The sequence below is a fragment of the Phaenicophaeus curvirostris genome, chromosome 1, assembly GCF_032191515.1.
Source record: "Phaenicophaeus curvirostris isolate KB17595 chromosome 1, BPBGC_Pcur_1.0, whole genome shotgun sequence".
Classification (NCBI taxonomy): Eukaryota; Metazoa; Chordata; class Aves; order Cuculiformes; family Cuculidae; genus Phaenicophaeus; species Phaenicophaeus curvirostris.
In genome coordinates, this window is record NC_091392.1 from 95,408,635 (window position 1) to 95,427,843 (window position 19,209).

The 19,209-nt window shown below is 41.5% G+C and overlaps 1 protein-coding gene across 3 annotated transcripts; it reads left to right on the forward strand.

The window, feature by feature from the left end:
- Positions 1–278: 278 nt before the first annotated feature.
- C1H3orf52 (chromosome 1 C3orf52 homolog) lies at positions 279–11,757 on the forward strand. Of its 3 annotated transcripts, none has more exons than XM_069868906.1 (7): positions 279–451; positions 1,714–1,932; positions 4,841–4,964; positions 6,512–6,645; positions 7,517–7,587; positions 9,156–9,355; positions 10,234–11,757. In XM_069868906.1, coding segments are annotated over exons 2-7 (699 nt in total). In that variant the 5' UTR covers positions 279–451; positions 1,714–1,764; the 3' UTR covers positions 10,236–11,757. The 3 variants fall into 3 exon arrangements, with proteins under 3 accessions (XP_069725007.1, XP_069725016.1, XP_069724998.1); XM_069868915.1 differs by lacking the exon at positions 279–451 and adding an exon at positions 720–737; XM_069868897.1 differs by lacking the exon at positions 279–451 and adding an exon at positions 788–858 and having other exon boundaries at positions 1,606–1,932.
- Positions 11,758–19,209: the final 7,452 nt, after the last annotated feature.

Here is a 19,209-nt window from a genome sequence, read left to right on the forward strand (position 1 = left end):
GACTAGGCCAGAAAGTTCAGATTAGTTCTTGACTTCCCTGTTTCCTTGAGAGTTTCTCGTCATTATCCGTCAGAAGGGTCAGTTACTTGACATGCAAGAAAGGCACACCCAGATGAAACTCAAGAATTTGCAAGGAGCTCCTCCAGAGCTGTAAATAAATGCTGACTTTGGCTTTGGCAGGGTGAGATCCATAATCATTAACTCATTTCACTCAGAAAACCTGTTTTGGTTTCACACAACTCAGTAGAGGGTGAAGTCTTTTCCTGTGAGTGGAAATAAAATAAATTAAGCTCTTGTCCAGCAGAAGTACTGAGAATCAGCACATAAATGCTTTTCTAGTAAAGACGTCCCAGGGGAAATGTTGTGTATCCAGATACATGTTTTGATCTTGATGACTGCTCAGCTTCACCCTCAGACCTTCAGAGTTTTAAGGATTCTCCAAGACCAAAAGGTGAGATATCAGTTTGTATTTCTGTGCGCTCAGCTTCGTGGAGTGCCTTTATCTTGGTGGCTGTGACATAACATCAGGAATCTGAACCCTTGGCAATGTTCCAGACATCAGTAGCCAGATGAGTTGCACAATGAGAAAATCAGGGAGGGGAAAGCATCCTCAGTATGTGGCAGGAAAAAGAGGGAGCGGTGCTGTGAGTGGATACTCAGCCAGCAGGGGAGGAGTTGGACAAAGAGGCTTTGTTTCCTTCCTTAATGCATGATCCTCTCTGTGCTGGGACAAGAGAGTGAGCAAGAGTGCAGTTGCCGGCTGCCTGCCCAAGCCTTTTGATCCAGAGGGGAGAGAGGTGCTCTGTGGGAGGAAGGAGAAACACAAGGATGCACTCAGAACAGGAAAAATGAGAGGAGGTAGGACGAAGGATGCTGGAGAGGTGGGGTGGGACAAATTAGCCCCTCGCTGCAGTAAGTTGTTATGAGTGACTCTAAGTAGCACAGGAGAGTTCCTGTGGGAAGCTAGCGTAGACCAGATCTCAACTCACACCATGATCTTCTTCATAAAATATGTCATGTTAGAGCACAGGCTGAAATTGAAGGCAATGTTCCTCTTCTCTTCAGATTTGTCCTTTTGATTTTTAACATGGAAGCAGCTTCTCAGGTTTAAGTTGGGTAGTATGTGAATAGACATAAATGGTTCTTTAACACTAGATGTGATTTGAGGCTACATAACAGCTAGTGAGAGGACAAATCATGGGACAAAGGTTGGTAGTGTTCATTACTTTATTGACTATTGAGAGAAACTAAAATTAGAAATGTTGATGGATATTACAAGTTTCCTTCACAGCCTAACAGAGAGGAGCTATGGGATCCTTTACTCAGTTTGTGCTGCTCAGATCCACATCTGTTAGTTTAGCTGCGCAGATAATAGCAATAGTGTTTCATACTTTTGGCTGACAGCAGCAGGGAAAGCTACCTGATTCCTTTCAAAATTGCCTCAGCAAATGACAGCATTGCTTAAGGTTTAGTCACCTGCTTGTGCATGTCAGTGGCTGGTACAGTAAGGTGGACAAACTGGAAAACCTAGTATTGCACAGCTGAGGGATGCAGTTCTGGTGACTAGGCAAATCAATACTTCCTCCGCCTCCTGTTTCCCTGTAGCTAGTGCAGATGACGTCGTTTGTCCTTCCAAGGAACCCCCCTCATTTATCAGTGTTTTGAGATCACTCCAGTGAAAACTCTCCCAGCTCTCCCTGTTACCGTCTCCAGCCTAATACAAGAACTGCTACTGGCCATAACTGCAGCTAAAACCAGAAGGAAATGAGTTGCCTCCGTGCTTGCTTCAGAGACAGAGGTCTTCGCACAGAAACAGAAGCTATGAAAAGGCAAAGCTCTGGTCAGGAGCATGAGATTATTGAATTACAAGAAGATAACGTGAAGGAAAGTGAGACTGATCAGGATAAGCCTCTAAATGGCCAATCAAGAAAGGTAGGAATTTCACTTGCTCATTTGATACTCGCAGCTGGGGAACCACACAGCACGAGGAATAACCCTTTGCAGGAACATCTCATAAGGGTGGTTTAATTTGTTGTTTCAGGGAGACGGAAAGGTTATTCACTTGAAAGTAAAGGTTGAAAACCTGTTAGGCATATTCCTTTTCTTCTTCTCCCTGAAGTGTGCTAATACTGGAGAGGGATTTTAAGCTTTTCTATTTTTTGTTCTGGATGTTTGTGACCTTTAACTTAGGAAATGAAGCTGCAATTGGTACTCTGAGTTTTACATTCTCTCTTCATGTGCTGTCAGTGGGATTGGGCACAAAACCAGAAGAGAGAAAAATTGAAACCCACATTAAAAGCAAGATTTCCTTAAGAACAAATTAATCAGAAAACAGTACCAAAGAACAATTAGGATGTTCTGCGATAAAACATGCTGGATTCTCTCTCTTTTTATCTTTGAGTAATTTCCACATTCTAAGAATTATAAATTTGTGTGAATAGAGTGTCCCAAAATCTCAGTTAAGACCAGCATGTGAGTCCTAAGGGAGGTAGTTTCCAGCATTTAGCTTAAAGCTATGTAATGGGCTAACACTGGAAGAAGAGTAATATATGCTCACAAGTGACTGTTGTACAATGGTTTTAATTACTTACTCAAGAACAGAGGGAATATCTGTGGCTGAGCTAAGAAGTTTCTCTTTTCTCTCTAGGGATAGCTGAGCCTTCCCAAGAGCTCAGCTGTATTAGCCACGCCACCCCCTCCCTTGCTGCTCCTGGCTGAGCACAGTAACTGCTTCCTTGTGGGAGCCCCGCTGGTCTTCTCTGGCCACAGGTTCATCCCACCAGCTAGGCAAGACCCCCCTTTACTCTACTATGTCAGGGGCCAGTTACTTCTCCTCCTGTCTGGTAAGCTGTACCAGCTTGCTGAAGGGTCAGAAAAATTCTAGGGAGGTGCAAAGAGGAACAGGAGAGGGTGGAGGAGATGCAGGGGTGAGCTAGATCTGCTTGACTGTCTTGAGAAACTTTACCCTTAAGTTTCTGTTTAGCCTTCCCCTTCCCATATCTGATTTTTATCTAGGTTCTGTTTCTGCTGATTCTGGCAATTGGCTCCTATCTTATAAGGATCCTCTATAGGGATCGCTGGAAAACAGTCATGCCCTGTTTCCTGCTCAGGTGGCAGGTTAATCAGAAGAACTACCCTGCCCACCGAGGAGAGACTTTCTCTCCTGCTCCTCCCTCCCAGCAGTCTTGTGATGTATCTGGGCAATGTCCAGAGGGTGTTGGCCCAGCTTGTGGGGGATAGCTGAAAAACTGAATGCTTGCTTGAGATCAAAGCAGTTTGCTACGCATGATTAAGAATTACATTTTTTTTGATAGTCTAAATATGTGGCTCAATCGAAACTTGGGCTCGGTAACTGCCTGTCTCAACCGATATTACTATGTCTGATTTCACAGCTGTACTCTAGGCAGTAGTTACTGGATTTTTTTTTCTTTTTTGAGATACAAAACTATATGCTAGTGTCATGGATTATATTGACACTTTCTTTTAATATATTTTTAAAATAAAATTAAAAAAAAGTATGTAAACATGACCACACCTGACATTACACTGTAAGAAAAATCATATTCATCCTTTGCCCTTTGTTCTCCACCAAAGCAAAGTTCTGCATGCAGCGGTGTCTGCAGGGAGCACTTTCCCTTTTTCTTCCCCCTCTCCTGGAGAAATGATTATCGTGAGGTCTTTCTATGGGTATCTGTTTTCTCTCCCTGTTCATCTGCCACCCCCAGAGAAGCTTTAAGCCAGCTAGTAGATGTCAGGTAAATTCAATGAAAGACTTTCTATTCTGCTGGGCTCTTATAAAGTTCAAAAAGTAAAGGAAGGTAACCTGGGTCAGTGCCTCCGGCTAGCAGCTGGTTCCTGCCAGCATGCACGTGTGTGGCCTAGATAACCTACAGCACATACTTTTCCTTGCCTGGTACTGATGTCATAAACGATATGCAGTTTACAGCTGGATTTGTGGTGGATGGGAAGGAGGTGGAGGAATTAAAAATGCAAGGTGATCTACTTGGGATTTCCTGTCCTTCCTTCAGTCTTCTGTCTGTGGGACAAAAAAAGTTGGAGTTTTTTATTAATTTTTGCTATGTCACCTAAACTATTCTTTTAAAAAATATTAGTACTGCTAGAGTAACTAGTTAAAAGGCCAATTTCTGCCATGATCTTGAGTCTTACTAAAAATTAAATGAAAGGCAGGTATTGTCTTTTCTCTCCTATATGATCACACATGCATAATTGCTCTGAAAAGGTTTGTTGATAACGTAGAAAAGGTAAGATAAATATACTCAGTACTTTTCAAGTTTTCTATCCACTGAAGAAAAAAGGAATCTACTGTAAGAGTCTTAATTTTTTTTGAAGTTTTGTTAATGCAATAGTATCTCATGAATAACACTGGCTTTGGGTGGTGGCATCCATGAGATTTGCAGACTGGTGTCATCAACATAGCAAAGGTGAATGATTCTGGGACATCCCCTACAGCTTGTAGAACATACAAATTAAATAGATGTTGACAAAAAAAAATAAAAAATTGAAGGCCATGAAAGTACCTTTGTGGCACCTCAGCTTAATGGGCAATTCAGGAGCTGGAATTTCTGCACAAATGGCAAAGTTTCTCTTCGAAGTAATAGCCTGCATGTGAATGTCTTTTGCCTTCTGCAGGTCTACATTCCCACCTGCATTAGTACTTAAGGGTGGTAACCCCTTCTGTAGGGCATTGGTTAGCAATGAGACTTTTCCATCTATGTGGCACTTTTTTTTGTTTGTTTCTAATTGTTACATTAGAGACCTGCTTAAACATTTTTTCCCACCTGATTTCATTAATCAACATGCTCCTTCCTTTTGTAATTAGGAGAGAGATCACTGGAAATCATGCAGGAAAATAGTTTTCTGGAAGTGTAAACTGTGGATGGTTATAACTACAATTTTTCTAGTATTCTTCCTGGTCATTCTCATCAGCCTAATTCTTTATTCTAGTAAGTATCACAGTCTTGGTTCATCCTCTAATAAAAATGTACAATATGTACAATCTAATATAACATGATTTCATTAGTAACATCCTTCTGTAAACCACTGGACTGGGATGCTGGCTGCAGATGTTGGTGTGCTGAGTAGTAATTGTGAATGCTTTTATTTTAACAGGCAACAAGCAACTTTTATCAGATTATAATTCCAGTTTGTAGCTAAGTGAGAAAATGTAATGAGACAAAATAGTTAGGGTTGGAACGGACCTTAAAGATCATCTAGTGCCAACCCCCTGCCACAGGCAGGGACACCTCCCACTAGATCAGGCTGCTCAAAACCCCATTCAGCCTGGCCTTGAACACCCTCAGGGATGGGGCAGCCACAGCTTCCCAGGGCAACCTATGCCAGTGCCTCACCACTCTTATAGTAAAGAAATTCTTCCTTATGTTTAGTCTAATTCTGCCCCCTCCAGTTTATACCCATTGTCCGTAGTCCTATCACTACAAGCCTTTGTAAACAGTCCCTCCCCAGCTTTCTTGTAGACCCTCTTCAGGCACTGGAAGGTCACTATCTCCAATGCACTCCAGGAGTCTCATGGATTGCCTACAGCTTGCCATGCTACTTTTCCAGCATATATTGGGGTGGTTGAAGTCCCCGAGTAGGATGAGAGCTTGCATGCGTGAAGCCTCCTGTAGCTGGAGGAAGAAGGCTTCTCCTTGATCAGGTGGCCTATAGTATACACCAACCACAAGGTTTCTGTTGGTTCCTTGGTCTTTATTCTGACCCACAAGCTTTCAACCTGTTCATAGCCACTCTTCAATGACAGCTCTTCACATTCTATCCCTTTCCTGAGATAGAGGGCAATGCCTCCACCCCTCCTACCCTGTCTGTCCCTTCTGAACAGCCTGTAGCCATCAATAGCCACACTCCAGTCATGGGATTCTTCCCACCAAGTTTCAGTGATGGCAACTGGATCATAGCTTTCTAGTAACACAGTAGCTTCCAGCTCCTCCTGCTTGATACCCAAGCTTCATGCATTTGTATAGAGGCACTTCACCTGGGCTGCTGATCACATCACCTTCTTAATGGACCCTTTATTACCCATAAGGTGTTTTGGAGAAGTTTCGTCCCTGACACCTACTACCTCAGTAGCCTCCCAGTCATCTCCACAGGACTTCAACTGTGCCATGGTATCCCCAACACATCCCTGCACAGCAGGTGGAAGGCTCATACCAGCACCCCATCCCTCCAACCATTGTCAGTCCTCCCACCACTTGTCATAGGCAAGCCTGATGTTATCCCCATCCCCCTTCACATCTAGTTTAAAGCCCTGCAAGCTCATAGATAGGGCTTTAAACTAGATTTAAACTAATGGGGGTGGGTGATTGATCTCAATATGCTGTAACCTTTCCTCAAGTGACTTGCACTTTCTTTCTCTTACTCCAGAGAGTCACTAACTAGGAAATTTGTGAGAAAGCTAAGGGTATGGGGTTTTTTTTCAATAATTCTGCTAATAGGAACTTTTTCTCTCCCCTTTCTATCTCCTTTTGAATATTAGATGTTTACACAGATGAGGATGACTATTGGGATACTGATGCACTACTAAATACTGGAAATTATCGCAATTTTTCAGGAACATTGGAGTTAATGTGTGGTTTGCCACACCTTTTCTCTGAAGACATTACTAAGAGGGTATGTGTTGATGTGATTCTTGGCAAAGCTGATTGTTTCAGAAATGCAGATTTCCTTTTAAGAATTTTCTGTTTCTTTGTGTAGTAACTCAGTCATTTGCAAATCCAAAAAAATTGTGAGTTGTACTTTTTCTAGGATAAGTTTAAGTCCTCACTTAGAAAAAGGATTTGCCTGTTTTTAAACACACAAACAATTTATGTTGATTAAAAAACAAACAAACAAAAACATAACCTGATTTTTTTCTACGTTTGTGTAATGTTTGGGACACAGTGCTGACCTTTTTCATAGAATTATTGAATGATTTAGGTTAGGAAGGAGCTGTGAAGGTCATCTAAGCCCACCACCAGCTAAAAATCCTGTGTGTCACAGTCTTCTGGAAGTACACGATGACAGCCTGGGTTTATAGCTGTTGTTTATATTGAGCCATCACACTTATGAGTTACAGCTGAAATAAACTCAGCGGACATGGCAGTGCTGATGTAGATTTATTGTGGAAAGGGAGTCTCAATAGAGAGTCCCTTCCCTCTATTAAGTAAGAGTAGCAGGGCTTTTTAATAAAAACTCAACCCAAAGTACATAAATTGCACATAGCAACACGAGCTCATACTTTTAGTTCACCTTGAATGCATCCATTGTGTTAGGATAATATAGTAATCACTCAAACACACAGATTAACTTGTCTGTCAAACTTAAAAGGATTGTGTACCTTTTCCAGGGCAAATATTTGCTGATACTGGCCCTTCAACCAACTATATTTATGCCCCTTAAAACATACTGTAAGAATGATTCATGATACATTCTTTCATGGGGAAAAGAGATACTGAATGGAAGAAATATTTTTTCTTTCTCTTTATTTTTTTTTCTCTCAAAGTTAACAGATGTCTACAGTTCATCTCCAGCTCTAGGACGCTACTTTAGGTCAGCTCAGGTTGTTCATTACAGGTAAGCAATTTCTGTCACAAAAATTATCCAAAATTTCCCAGCTTCTGGTGAGACATACATGTGCCTATGCAAATAAATAAATAAAATAAATAAACAGGGTTCGTGGGGAGGGGAGAACTATTTTGTCCCCAAAAGAGCTAAAGCAATAGAGACATACAAGTAATGGGAGCCAAAACAGTAATACTGTGTTGCCATTTGGATCTTTTTTAGGTCCACTTTAGTTTGGACAACAGAAGCATGTCTCAAAGCAGCAGTATGTTGGAGAGACTGATAGAGCAGGAGTGAGAGGCAGAGCAGGTGGCCAAATGGAGGTTAGGCTAGCCTGGGTGGGAATTGCTTACACATGAAGGAGAAGCTCAGCCACTAAAGGTTGGTGGGGACAGAGGAATAGCCGTGGTGGGAAGAAGGGGAAAAACACCCAGGCCAGCCTTACAGAGGCAACAGAAAGCTTCAAGCTGGAACAGAGGGAGGAGTTTACTCTTGGCAGAAACTGGCACTGGAGGGAGACACTGTGTTTGAGACTGGTGAAGTTTTAATCTATGGATCTACCACAGACTTAAAATAGGAAGGAGGCTGAACAGCAGAGGGAAAAGTGGGTCTGGAAAGATCACTTGAAGCTCCTGCCATGGAGAGAGAGCAGAGAGGCAAGGGAAGGCAGTCAGTGAACTTCCCCATGGACTTCTGAAAAAGCACTGCTATAAAAGGGATTAGAAAGGTAGAGGAAAAGGAAGAAGATTTTCATAAAGCCCAAGACCCTTGAAAGAACAAGGACAGAGGAAAATGCCAGCTCTGGGCTGGGGCAAGGGGTAGTTCTGAAGGCACATTGGAGAATGTGCTCCCCTGCATTGCCAGCCTTGGGCATGCTGGCTCTGTTGAATGAATGAGCCTTACAGGTAAAAATTATAATTTAGACACCAAACACAAAGCTCTAGTTCTACATAAATATCTACTAGCTTATCTGTCTCTCTTTTTCTCTGCGTCTTTTTTCTCTTCTCTTACCCAATTTATTTTTTGATGTCTTAAATCCTGGGTATACAAAATGTAACTGTCAAGTTGTAAGTAGGGGATTTGGTAGACCATAAACAATGAAATCTCCAGAGGTGGACTCCAATTTGGTGGTTTACATAGTCCATTCCAGAACTAGGGTAGGATCATAGCTAGGTTGTGCCAATTACTTCTAGCAGGAGAGCAATTTTACAGCAGGTTCTTAGCTAACCTATGTGTGAGGTACTGCAGCAACTCTGCTCTTATTGTTATGTACTTTTTAGGCACAAGTGCTGAAAACTTCACCCCCTTAGGACACATGTTCACTTGCCTTTTCTATATTTGAAAACATGTCTCAGGCTGGCTTCAGGTATGTGCATAGTTTCTGTTAACATCAAGAGCTGCTCTGAGAAGGAGGAAACTGGAATCTTTGATGGCAATTTTCTTTTATAATGCTTTTCTTTAGAGTAAGTTTAAAAAGAAAATTCCACACCAACATTGCTTTGAAAAGTCAATCTTCTCAAAAAAGAAGAGATGCAGTAGTGACTTGAAGGCATTCATACTTGACTTTGTTTGTTTTTCAGTAATGCAAGCTCCATTGTATTTTATCAGCTAGAGTTTTCTGTACCACCATCAACAGAGGGGTTTATGGAAAACACAATGAACCCAGATTTTATAAGGAATGTTTTACGTCAAAATATTTATGATGAAGATGATACTTTCAATCCCAGCACATCTGAATGCAACACATTAAAGCTTGACCCAACTTCTCTCACATTAACATGTAAGTGCTGTACATTAGAGGGACTGTTTCTTTACAAAGACAGAAAATATTTATTTGAAAAAGGGGAATTATTTCTCAGAAGATGTTGAGATTTGTTAGGAAATATATTTTGCACAACAGTATTAAGAAAATCGTGAAATATTCAGTTTTCAAGTAAGTCTTGCTATGCCTATTAACCGGATTCACTATTTCTGATGAACAGCCATGTAGTGATGAGACTAGTTAGATACAGACTCCAAGCAACTTTTTCAGATCTCCTCTTGCATTTTGTACATACAAAGAATATGTCCTCATATGTGTGTGTACCATAATGGGGAGCCAAATAACTAAAATTGTCTCCTCTTTATATATCCATATTTGAATGCTTATAAAAAAAATTTCAGTCCAAGTGAAACAGGATAAGTAATTTGGGTGTTAAATCCTGATTATTTTTTCACAGTCAGGGATGAAAAATCCCCCTGATTTTTATCTCTATGGAGTTTTTAGAGAAAATTTACTACACGCAGAAATACTTTTTAAAGAAACCAAATTCTTCCAGATTTTTTAGGTAGTGATGATTACCAATACCTAGCAGTGACTAGATAGTGATTCCAATACATTTAGACTTGTCTTGGTGAAATGTCAGTGTAGAAATCCTATGAGCAATACTGTCTGTATAAGTAGATTTGTGCTTAACTTATACTGATTTTTCTTGGTACTTTTTTCAAGGGACAAGAGAGCAACAAGACTTAAGTTCTAATTTGCAACACCATTTTTCTCCTTATATATTGACAGGATTTATAGAAAACGCAGGAAAAAATAGGGACAGGAAAGAATATGCTGAAATATCTAACTAAAGTTTCATTTTAATGTTAATAATGTGCTGTTTTAACTTTCAGAGTAATGGTGGAATGACTCCTCATCTTCTTCGCCACCTAGAAGAGATGGGCTTCTCCTGTCAGTAATGGGCTTCTCCTATCAGTAATGTCAGGGTGGGGAGCTATTCATTTGGTAGAAACACTTCTAAAGATGTAAACTTGTAAATAGTGTCCGTGATGCAGTATTGTAAACAGAAAATGTGGTATATTTATAACAGTGTTGTACTCCTAGAACATTACTACCTCCTTCTTTATTATCCTCTTAATATATTAACAACTGGTTTCACGCTTGTGAAAACTATGCCTCTTGCCTGATGCATGTTTTGTTGACTTTGAAATCTCTGCTTTACTTTGCCTTACTGCTAAATCTGTATTCATTGCATGAGCTTTAAAAGTAGTCTTGCACGTCTCCTTTCTTCTGCTCTTGGCTTATCTGAAATGACCTATGCAGCTTCATCCTTAATGCTCACTTCCACCCATGCTCTGGTCTGTTACTTTTCTCCTGCTGACTTCATGTGCTGTGTTTCCCTGTTGTTCTTTCCTCTCAAAACAGCTTGAAAACTTAAATAACCTTTCTATTTTCTTTAATTATATGCAAGACCTTTGCAGTAGCTTAAGTGAATTTCATCTCTCATCATTCCTTTGTGCATCCTACAGTCTTCCTGGATAAGATGGTATTTGCTCTATTTTTTGCTTTTGCAATGTAAAATAGAAATGAAGAAAGAAGAAACATTGTGAAGAAACTTATTTTACTCACTAACACATCTAAATGCAAGAGGAATCTTGAAAGGGTCAGTTTAGCTGTGTTCTTTAATAGTTAGCTACTGGTGCTTGTTAAAAGGCAGTTATTTGACCTGCATTTGTAAATTCAAAGAGAAACTAGTTTATACCTTAATTATATTCCCTACCCCTGCAGTGGGGATAAAAAAAGAACAGATGCAATACATTTGCCTTAATAAGGCAGAGAATAGTTGTTCTTGTTGACAAGAGATCAGATGAGATGGACCAGTGCAAAAACTAAGGTGTTGAAGGAGATCACGTACACCAGTGTGGCATGAGACTTATAGCCAGAAACTGGCTATAATGTGAAAATTAAAAATTAAGCATTAACTTTACACAGAATATGATTGATTCACTATCATGCTACTGAAGTATAGCTTCTTGTCATTTGTTTATAGCCAGTATAAACGTTAGTGCTGTTGGATAGTTGAATTTATTTTAAGAAAGCTTTTGTATTGTGAGAAATATCTTATGGGAAAATAAGATTCTTTTTCTAATATTACTATTTTATTTAAGGAGTAATCTGACAACTTTACCATTCATTAAATTATTTATTTTTACTATTAAACTGATTGGTTTTATTCTTCAGCAGCTTGTCTTTCAGGTGTTTGAGTTGGAAAATAAGCTTTGGACTTCTAAATGCTGAGAGCTGTATGAAACATTTGTCTCGCACAGCCATACACTCAAACCTGTATTTGTTGTTGCTTGAGTTTTAACTGACCTTGGAAAACAGCCTTGACCAAATTAGTACTTCACATGGATCTCATATTTGTGGCTTATTCTATCCCCAATGTAGCATTGACCGTAAGAGCAGTCATTTCTCTTAGTGCAATATTCTATGCAGCATACAACTATGAGATATTCCTTCTGATTCTTACGTTGGGATAGGATAAAATTAATGGTTTGTATGGTTTGTCCCAAAAGCAGCAGGCTATAAAAATACCAGCAGCAAAGAAATGGTTTGCCCTTGAGATGCTGCTTTATATTATTGCTCTTATGAAGATAACTGAATCTGCCCTTGAACTCTTCTTTATCTTCGTTTTGTTTCTAAGAACTGAAAAATAGCATAGTTCTTAAGCTGCTTTATGGTGATAACTCCACATGCACTAAGAGTTGGCAGAAAAAAGAAGGTGCTAAGCATTTAGGTTTTTTCAGCCATCCTCCTCTGCCCCAGTACCTCTACCCGAGCAATTCTCAAGAAAGATGAAGGTGTAGTTATAGCAAGATGTCATGATATTCAAGAGGAGATGCCCAACTTTACAGTTACATCCAGTCATATTTTGAACTCTAATTTAGGAAAAGTGAAAAAAAACCCACAAAATGTGGGAGCTGGTTTTATCTCTTTGAAGTAAATTGGCCATATAAAAGTAAATAATCTGATTAACTAGCTATGACCTCATCCATTAGGATAAAGGAAATTATTTCATCACGTCAGATATTTTGTGAATGCTTAATGTTGATTTTAATAGAAGGAGTGTGGATAATACACAGATGACTGAGGCAACTGAACCAGAGTTAAAAAGGAAGAAAATAGATAATTCTGGTAATTCAACTTGTGGACTGTACAACCAGACCTTTAAAATCCCTTGGCAGGCAGTCATATGTGCTCCACAGCAGCCAGTACATATTTTGGGCAGATTCAGATGCCTGTCACTGCAGCAGTACCTGAAGAGTGCTGTCCTAGCAGTGTGTCTGTCCACTGCTGCATACAACCATTCACCCATGAGACCACCCCCTGCACCAAAACTGCAAGCATGATGCATGATGGCACCACACTGCAAAGCCAGGGCTGCAGCCAGCGATCACACAAAGGAAGATTTTAAATCAGTAAAACCATTCAATATTATCTTTCAAATTGTTTTAATACAAAAATGGAGGGAGCAAAACAACATGCTTAAGCAAGGACATAGGCACGTAATCACTTTATGAGCTCTGGTGAACTGTTGAATAACTGGATTCAATCCTAGGCACGTGTCCATAAGTGTTGCTTGCAGAAGGATGATGGGATACAGGGAGGTTAAAGCTGGAAGTGCTGTGTTACAAAGTCAATACCTAGGAATCTTCTACTGATGTGCAGTTACTGCCTGTGCAGCATTAGGGACTTCACCAGTTTCATAGTCTTCTAAGTGGCATTCGTTTGAAGTGGCTGGAATTTTTGCTTTGCATGTAGTTTGTTGCTTTTTTTAATTTAATACCAACTTTGTTGAGCCTTCACTCAAAGACAAATACTATTATGTTAAAAGGGAGTGGGGATGCAATTTGAGAAATGAGTTATTTATCCAAACTCCATACTTTATCAAGTTGTGTATACAATGGTATATATCAAGCAGGCCAGAGAAGGTTTGGAAAAGTGTAAGTGCACCTAGCACAGGCTCTATGCCTTTCATTTTTATGAAATCTTGGGTCATGACTAGGAGATGTGTCCTAATGAGTAAGCTTGGTAATGACAGGAAGGTGTTTGAGGGTGGTAGAGGTAGGATGGTTAGCAAAGGTGTATATTGCTGGATTAAACATTCAAGTAAAAGAGTGTCTTGGGAGCAGAAAGTGTCCCTCTCTAAGCTATCAGGACATAATCATATTCACTGTGTTCTTCAGCAGTGGAGACATTTTCCTTCCTTTTGGGCACATTGAGGAGTGCATATTCTGTTTGATTATAGGTGTTAATCACAGAGGCTTCATGTTTCGTGTTGTGGCTGACAGTAGAGTACCACAGTTCACCAGACTTCATAGAATCTCTTTTTTCAAAATGTTCCTGGTTGAGGGGAGGGGGGGGAGGGTAGGGAAGGAGAGAGAAGTTTCACCATGATTATACCCTGAAAAAGTTTGCAACATGAACAAATCTGGTGTAGCCTGTGTACTCGCTCATGCAGCGGTGTTGACTGATGTATACGGTTCTGAGGACAGTCTGTAAATCCACCGGCATTTCCCTACTGCAGGGGTTGTGGAGGGATACCAGGAGCACACAGCAACACTTGCATGCCTGATGTGCATCGAGGGTGAAGACCTGGCTGTTGTCCTGAGCTTGGTAGCACTTAGTGGCAGATTATGTAATAAAAAGCTCATTGCATGCATGAAGGAAAACAGTGTGACAAGGGCAGGCAGGGAACTCAAACTGTCCCAGGGAAGCCATCATCCTGATGGTGCCAGGGTGACATCTACCCAGTAAGTGAATGGGAGCAGCTCTCCAGAGCCCCTTACAGATGGGAACGGAGAGGGAGTTACTAGAAGTATGGGATATATTATCAATATTTGTGAGGGAAAAGCGTTTGGGGATTACACGGGATTTATTATGGAGTGCTTAGAGGAGGAACTAAAGGGAGGGTTTAGGGTGATTAGCAGAGCAAAAAGTTAAGGAAAGTAGGAGGATAAAGGGAGAGGAAGGGGAGTCACAGCCTGCTGCCAGAGAGACTATAGGGTCTGGGAGTCAACTAAGACCCCAAGCATGTGTGTGCACATGTATCTGTGCTGGAGAGACCATCCTGGAAGGGTCTCTGGCCTCATGAGACATGCAGTGATGGCTAACCACCTCCCTGGTGGTTCTTGTCTAATCCTCCCCTTCGAAACATAGGGAGGAGAAGGAAGAGCCATTAATGAAGGAGGAGGTAAGACTGTGTGGGTAAATGCCTTAAAGATTCTGTTTAGACTTGCCCCTCCATTTGCCTCTTGAGAATGTTTGCTAATGTGTTGTGGGTGACTGTGCTTCTAAATAGCTAGCAGGATGACTTGTTAAATCTGAAGTGAACTCACTGAGTACCCAGAGCCAGAAGTTAAAACTTTGTTTGCCCTGATGATCTTTATTTGAACCTACTTAATAATGAAGCCAGTGAGTAAGTACGGGCTTTATAGTGCGATTCTCTATTGTCTGCAGTAGTAGCAGTGTTTTAAGTGAATGTGGTTGAACTCAGGTATCTACCTATCATACTCTGTAAGAAGGACAGAAGTCTCTGCTCCACAGGTTAATAAATGCAAAGGGTTCTTTTTATTTTTCAAACCTAGAAGTGAAGAATAGTTGTTAGAACCTAATTCCTGCAGAATCTATCTCAGATTTTTCTCAGGTTATATAAAACATTTTGTCTGATTCTGCTTGATGTGAAATATCTCCTCACTTTACTGAAAATAATTCCTCAGTTTTGATTTGAGCCTTTATGAAATTTTGAGATTTAGAAATTTCAGAAGTTTCAAGGAGCAGAGCAATCAAAGCAGACTCACTTAAGGAAAGGAATTCCCTACCTATCTGCAGGGACCAGGTGCTCTCCTCCTCTAATTGCTGTTGCAAAGAACTGGGAGGGCAGCAGCATTTCTCCTAATGTGCCTATGAAATGTGAACAGGTAGGCTTTTAACTTCCACGAGTGACCGGCTCCAAATCAACTGAGTGAAGTCTGGAGCATTTCTTGTCACTTCTGACATGTAGATCTACCTGAGACTTGTTCATAGCCATATTTTCCAGGATGCTTCTAGTCTACAGTTTTAAAAGGCTATTGTCATTGACCTTCTCTTATCAGTGAGGAGACGAAAATGCAGAAGTGGAGTGATTTGTCCCATACATTGATGGTATAGGAGTGAACATGAAATCTCTTGAGGTTTCAATTGAGTCTTATTATTCACAGGCCAAGTTTAATACTCAGAAGGGGCATCTCCTATTGCACTAACAACCCTCCTGGGACTGTCTTCAAACCACATTCTGGGGCTTTTACTTAGGATACTAAAAGTTCTCAAAACCAGACAGCTACTTGGCAGGTTCCCCATTCCAGTTTCACCCCCTCCCCTTCTCTTCCCCCACAGTCCACCCCACGCTCACATGTACAAATGATGAGCTCATTTAATCACACTCTGCTGTCATCTTTCCCACTTTCTTCAAAATTTTCTGCTAAACACCTACATATCTGCTGGGCACCAACTTTTGTTTTACTGATGTCATCTTTATAAAAATACTGAACAACCATATTGGGCTGCTAAATGGCAGCACTTGGCCCCGCAGTACATAGGGCTTGTGGTGCTCTCTTGTCATTAGTGATTCAAGAGCCAACTTCACCCATCCTCTGCTAAAACAAACTATGTACAAAGAAGAGGTAGCAACCCGTAGGTTGCTACCTACTGCTGCCTCTTGGAGCCTTAATCTAACCCCAAAGCAAGGCTGGACTGGGCCATGTGTTAGTCATGCCAGTCTTTCCTGCGTGTCCTCTCCTGCAGTGCAACCATTTGATCCCTTCTTGTTTATAAGAAACTAAATGTTCAATCTGACAATGTAATATCTGAAGGCCTTTCTTCCTCCTTGTAGAGTCAGTGGGCTGTTGGAAAGGGAAACCTTTTTCTGTTCCAAGAGACAAATTTCGTTGAGACATCCACTGTTTTTGTCCTTTTAAGCCTCCAAGTATTAAATCTCCCTTTGTCTTTCAGCTGAAAACTTCTTTAATTACTACAGCTAGTTGGCAATAGTCCAGTTCAGTGGCTTTTTATTAAAAGATATCATTCTGAAACTGAAACTTTTTTGTGGAAATACGCCAGTTTTGATGAAACTATCAGCAAGAGAGGTTATGCTGGCTACCCGAAAGCTAAGGGGAGAAAGAAAGGAGAAGGAGGATGAAGTAACCACACAGTCATAGATTGCCTGGTGGCTCAGAACACTTATCTAGGACATCATCATGAGGTACAGCTTCCTGAATTGCCTGATTTGGGCCAGGCAGCATTATACTCGGCCTCTGAATTTGCAGGTGAGTGTTGTGGTCTGTTTGTCCACCAGCTGCCTGAAAGTGGAGCTGTATATACTTTTTATAGTTGGTGTATGTACATTAATTTGGTATGTAGACTTAAACTGATGGTTTTCTGCATCCCAAGCAAATACCGTGATCATGAGCTTTTGTCTCTCCTGAGGTAATGTGATGGACACCTTGTTTTTCTGACACATGGATGTTTTGGACTCAGTTCCCCTGAAAAGCAGCAAACCCCAATCAGTTTTAGTCATTACCTTGATGGTACTTGGTGGATGGCTATTGGTCTGTGCTGGGGAAAGAAGAAAAAAACACATGGGATTGTCATTCTTCAGTGGAGCAACAGGACACATGGACTTTCTGCAGCACAGGGTTTACTTAGACTTAGCTATGGGCTGAGTAAAAGCATGAACTAGTGTGACATTAGTAATAGAAAGGGTTGAATCTCTGAGGGCTGAATAAATCTGATTGCTTTTCAAGATTTATCTTCTCCCTAGTTTAGCACCCACTTACATCATGCAGCACTTCTTATCAACCTTAATAAAACCTAGAGGTGCAACCTTTTTGGTTTTATTTTTGTTTTTATTTTTTCTTAACTGAAATCCGTTTTACATGTCTCTTAGAAATGTCTATTCCTGTGTACTTGTTTTTTGACTGTACTTCAGGTTTATGGCCCATGCAGCCTTAATTCTGCCTGGGATCACTGGCTAGGCGCTGGAACATAGAGGCACTACGTGATGTGCCACATGCCCAAGTGTGCACTGGGTGTTTGTGCACATGGGTTCAGAGGGCTTGGGCTTTCCTGGAAATTTGTCTCTCTGTCCCGTAAGCATCTAAATGACAGGAAGTTATTGTTTGTATCATCCTTTCTTACAGCTTTATTTTTAGCTGCCTATCTGATTCTTGTGATTAGGCTGATTGAACCATTGCTTGCTCCTGTAACATTTCAGAGCTGAGCTTTCACTTTTGCCTAAGGTAAAGGGGGGTTTAAATGTACTTATTTTGCAACCTCACTGAAGGAAAGACATCAGTCTCTCAATGTTGTGTTAAAGCTGCCGTCTTAGAGAACTTGCAGCGTTATCAAACATTCCTGTGTTGCCTTGACGCAACCATGAAATTGCTGATTTACACGACTAACAAGAAGATGTTCCTCTCTAAGCAAATGCCGCAGCTTGTGAAAGTGATAGAAGTATTGTAACACGCCTACATGAATGGCTTTACCTACTGATGAAAAAGGTGGCAGGCTGAATCATGAACACATGTGATCCTGACTACCACGTGAGTCTTCCCTATTTGCATATTTAATGTGCAGAAACTATTTTATTAGGGGAATACCTCATGCAGACATGTGTTTAGGGAAGGTCATATACTGAGCTTGTTTGGAGAATGGGGGCTGGCATGTGACTAAATGCAGTGCATGTTGGGCTGGCATCTCCCTTCCTCCTGCAGCCCTCTGCCTTGTTTGCACAGGGGGAGAAGCAAGGGTGTAGCACATACGCCCCATTGATTGGGTGCTCCTCCAGTGCAGTTTGGTATGTTGCAAGCCTGCAGGCCTGGTTGTGGTGTACGAAGGCCAAGTTCACTGTCACAGGAGGCAGCTGGGAGGCGGTGGCCAAGACGCGTGTGGTTTAGGAGGCCAGGGGAAGCAGCCAGCCCCGCACGGTGCCTTCTCCAGAAACAGAAAAAAAACCAAAGAGGCTCCAAATAATGCAGTGTCATGGGGCAGCAAGAAAGCAGGTAGCCCTCATTGGGCACAAGGAGTTTTCCCCTGGGTGATATGCAAAATGTCTCACTATGGCTGCTGCGCACAGACGTGCCTGTGCCTGCTGGCTGCCTCTGTAGTGATCCTGGGTGCTGGAAGAGGCTTCTTGAGCACCCTGGAGGTGGGGGTGGCATGACATGCCATGGGTGAGGGTGTACACTGAACTTACTTTCCTTGTGGGAGTATCTTTTTCTTCTGATGGGGACTCGCAGTTTCCACCTAGAGTATGGAAATAAGGGTGGGTAGATTAGGTCTGGTGCTCGCTAGTCCTCATTTTCTACCAACAACCCCCGAATGCTTGCGGTCACATGGGGAGCCCACTCCACCAGCTCTTTGGATAAAACACTTTATGTGGCTTCTCTGTCTCTATTCTCTCAACCTCTCCCTTTTCCACCCCAAAAGGCAACCTCAAGCAGGCACTGAGTTCTGCCCTGGGAGCTGCAGGAGCAGGGGCTGTCTCAGGGGATGAGAAGCATGCATCACAGGTCCACAGATGGAGGCATGGCAGGGACAAGCTGGCAGCTGGTGGCAGATCATAGACTCATAGAATCACTAGTTTGGAAAGGACCCACTGGATCACCGAGTCCAACCATTCCCATCAGTCACTAAACCATGCCCCTCAGCACCTCATCCACCCGTCTCTTAAACACCTCCAGGGAAAGCGACTCAACCACCTCTCTGGGCAGCCTCTGCCAGTGGCCCATGACCCTTTCTGTGAATTTTTTTTTCCTGATGTCCAGCCTGCA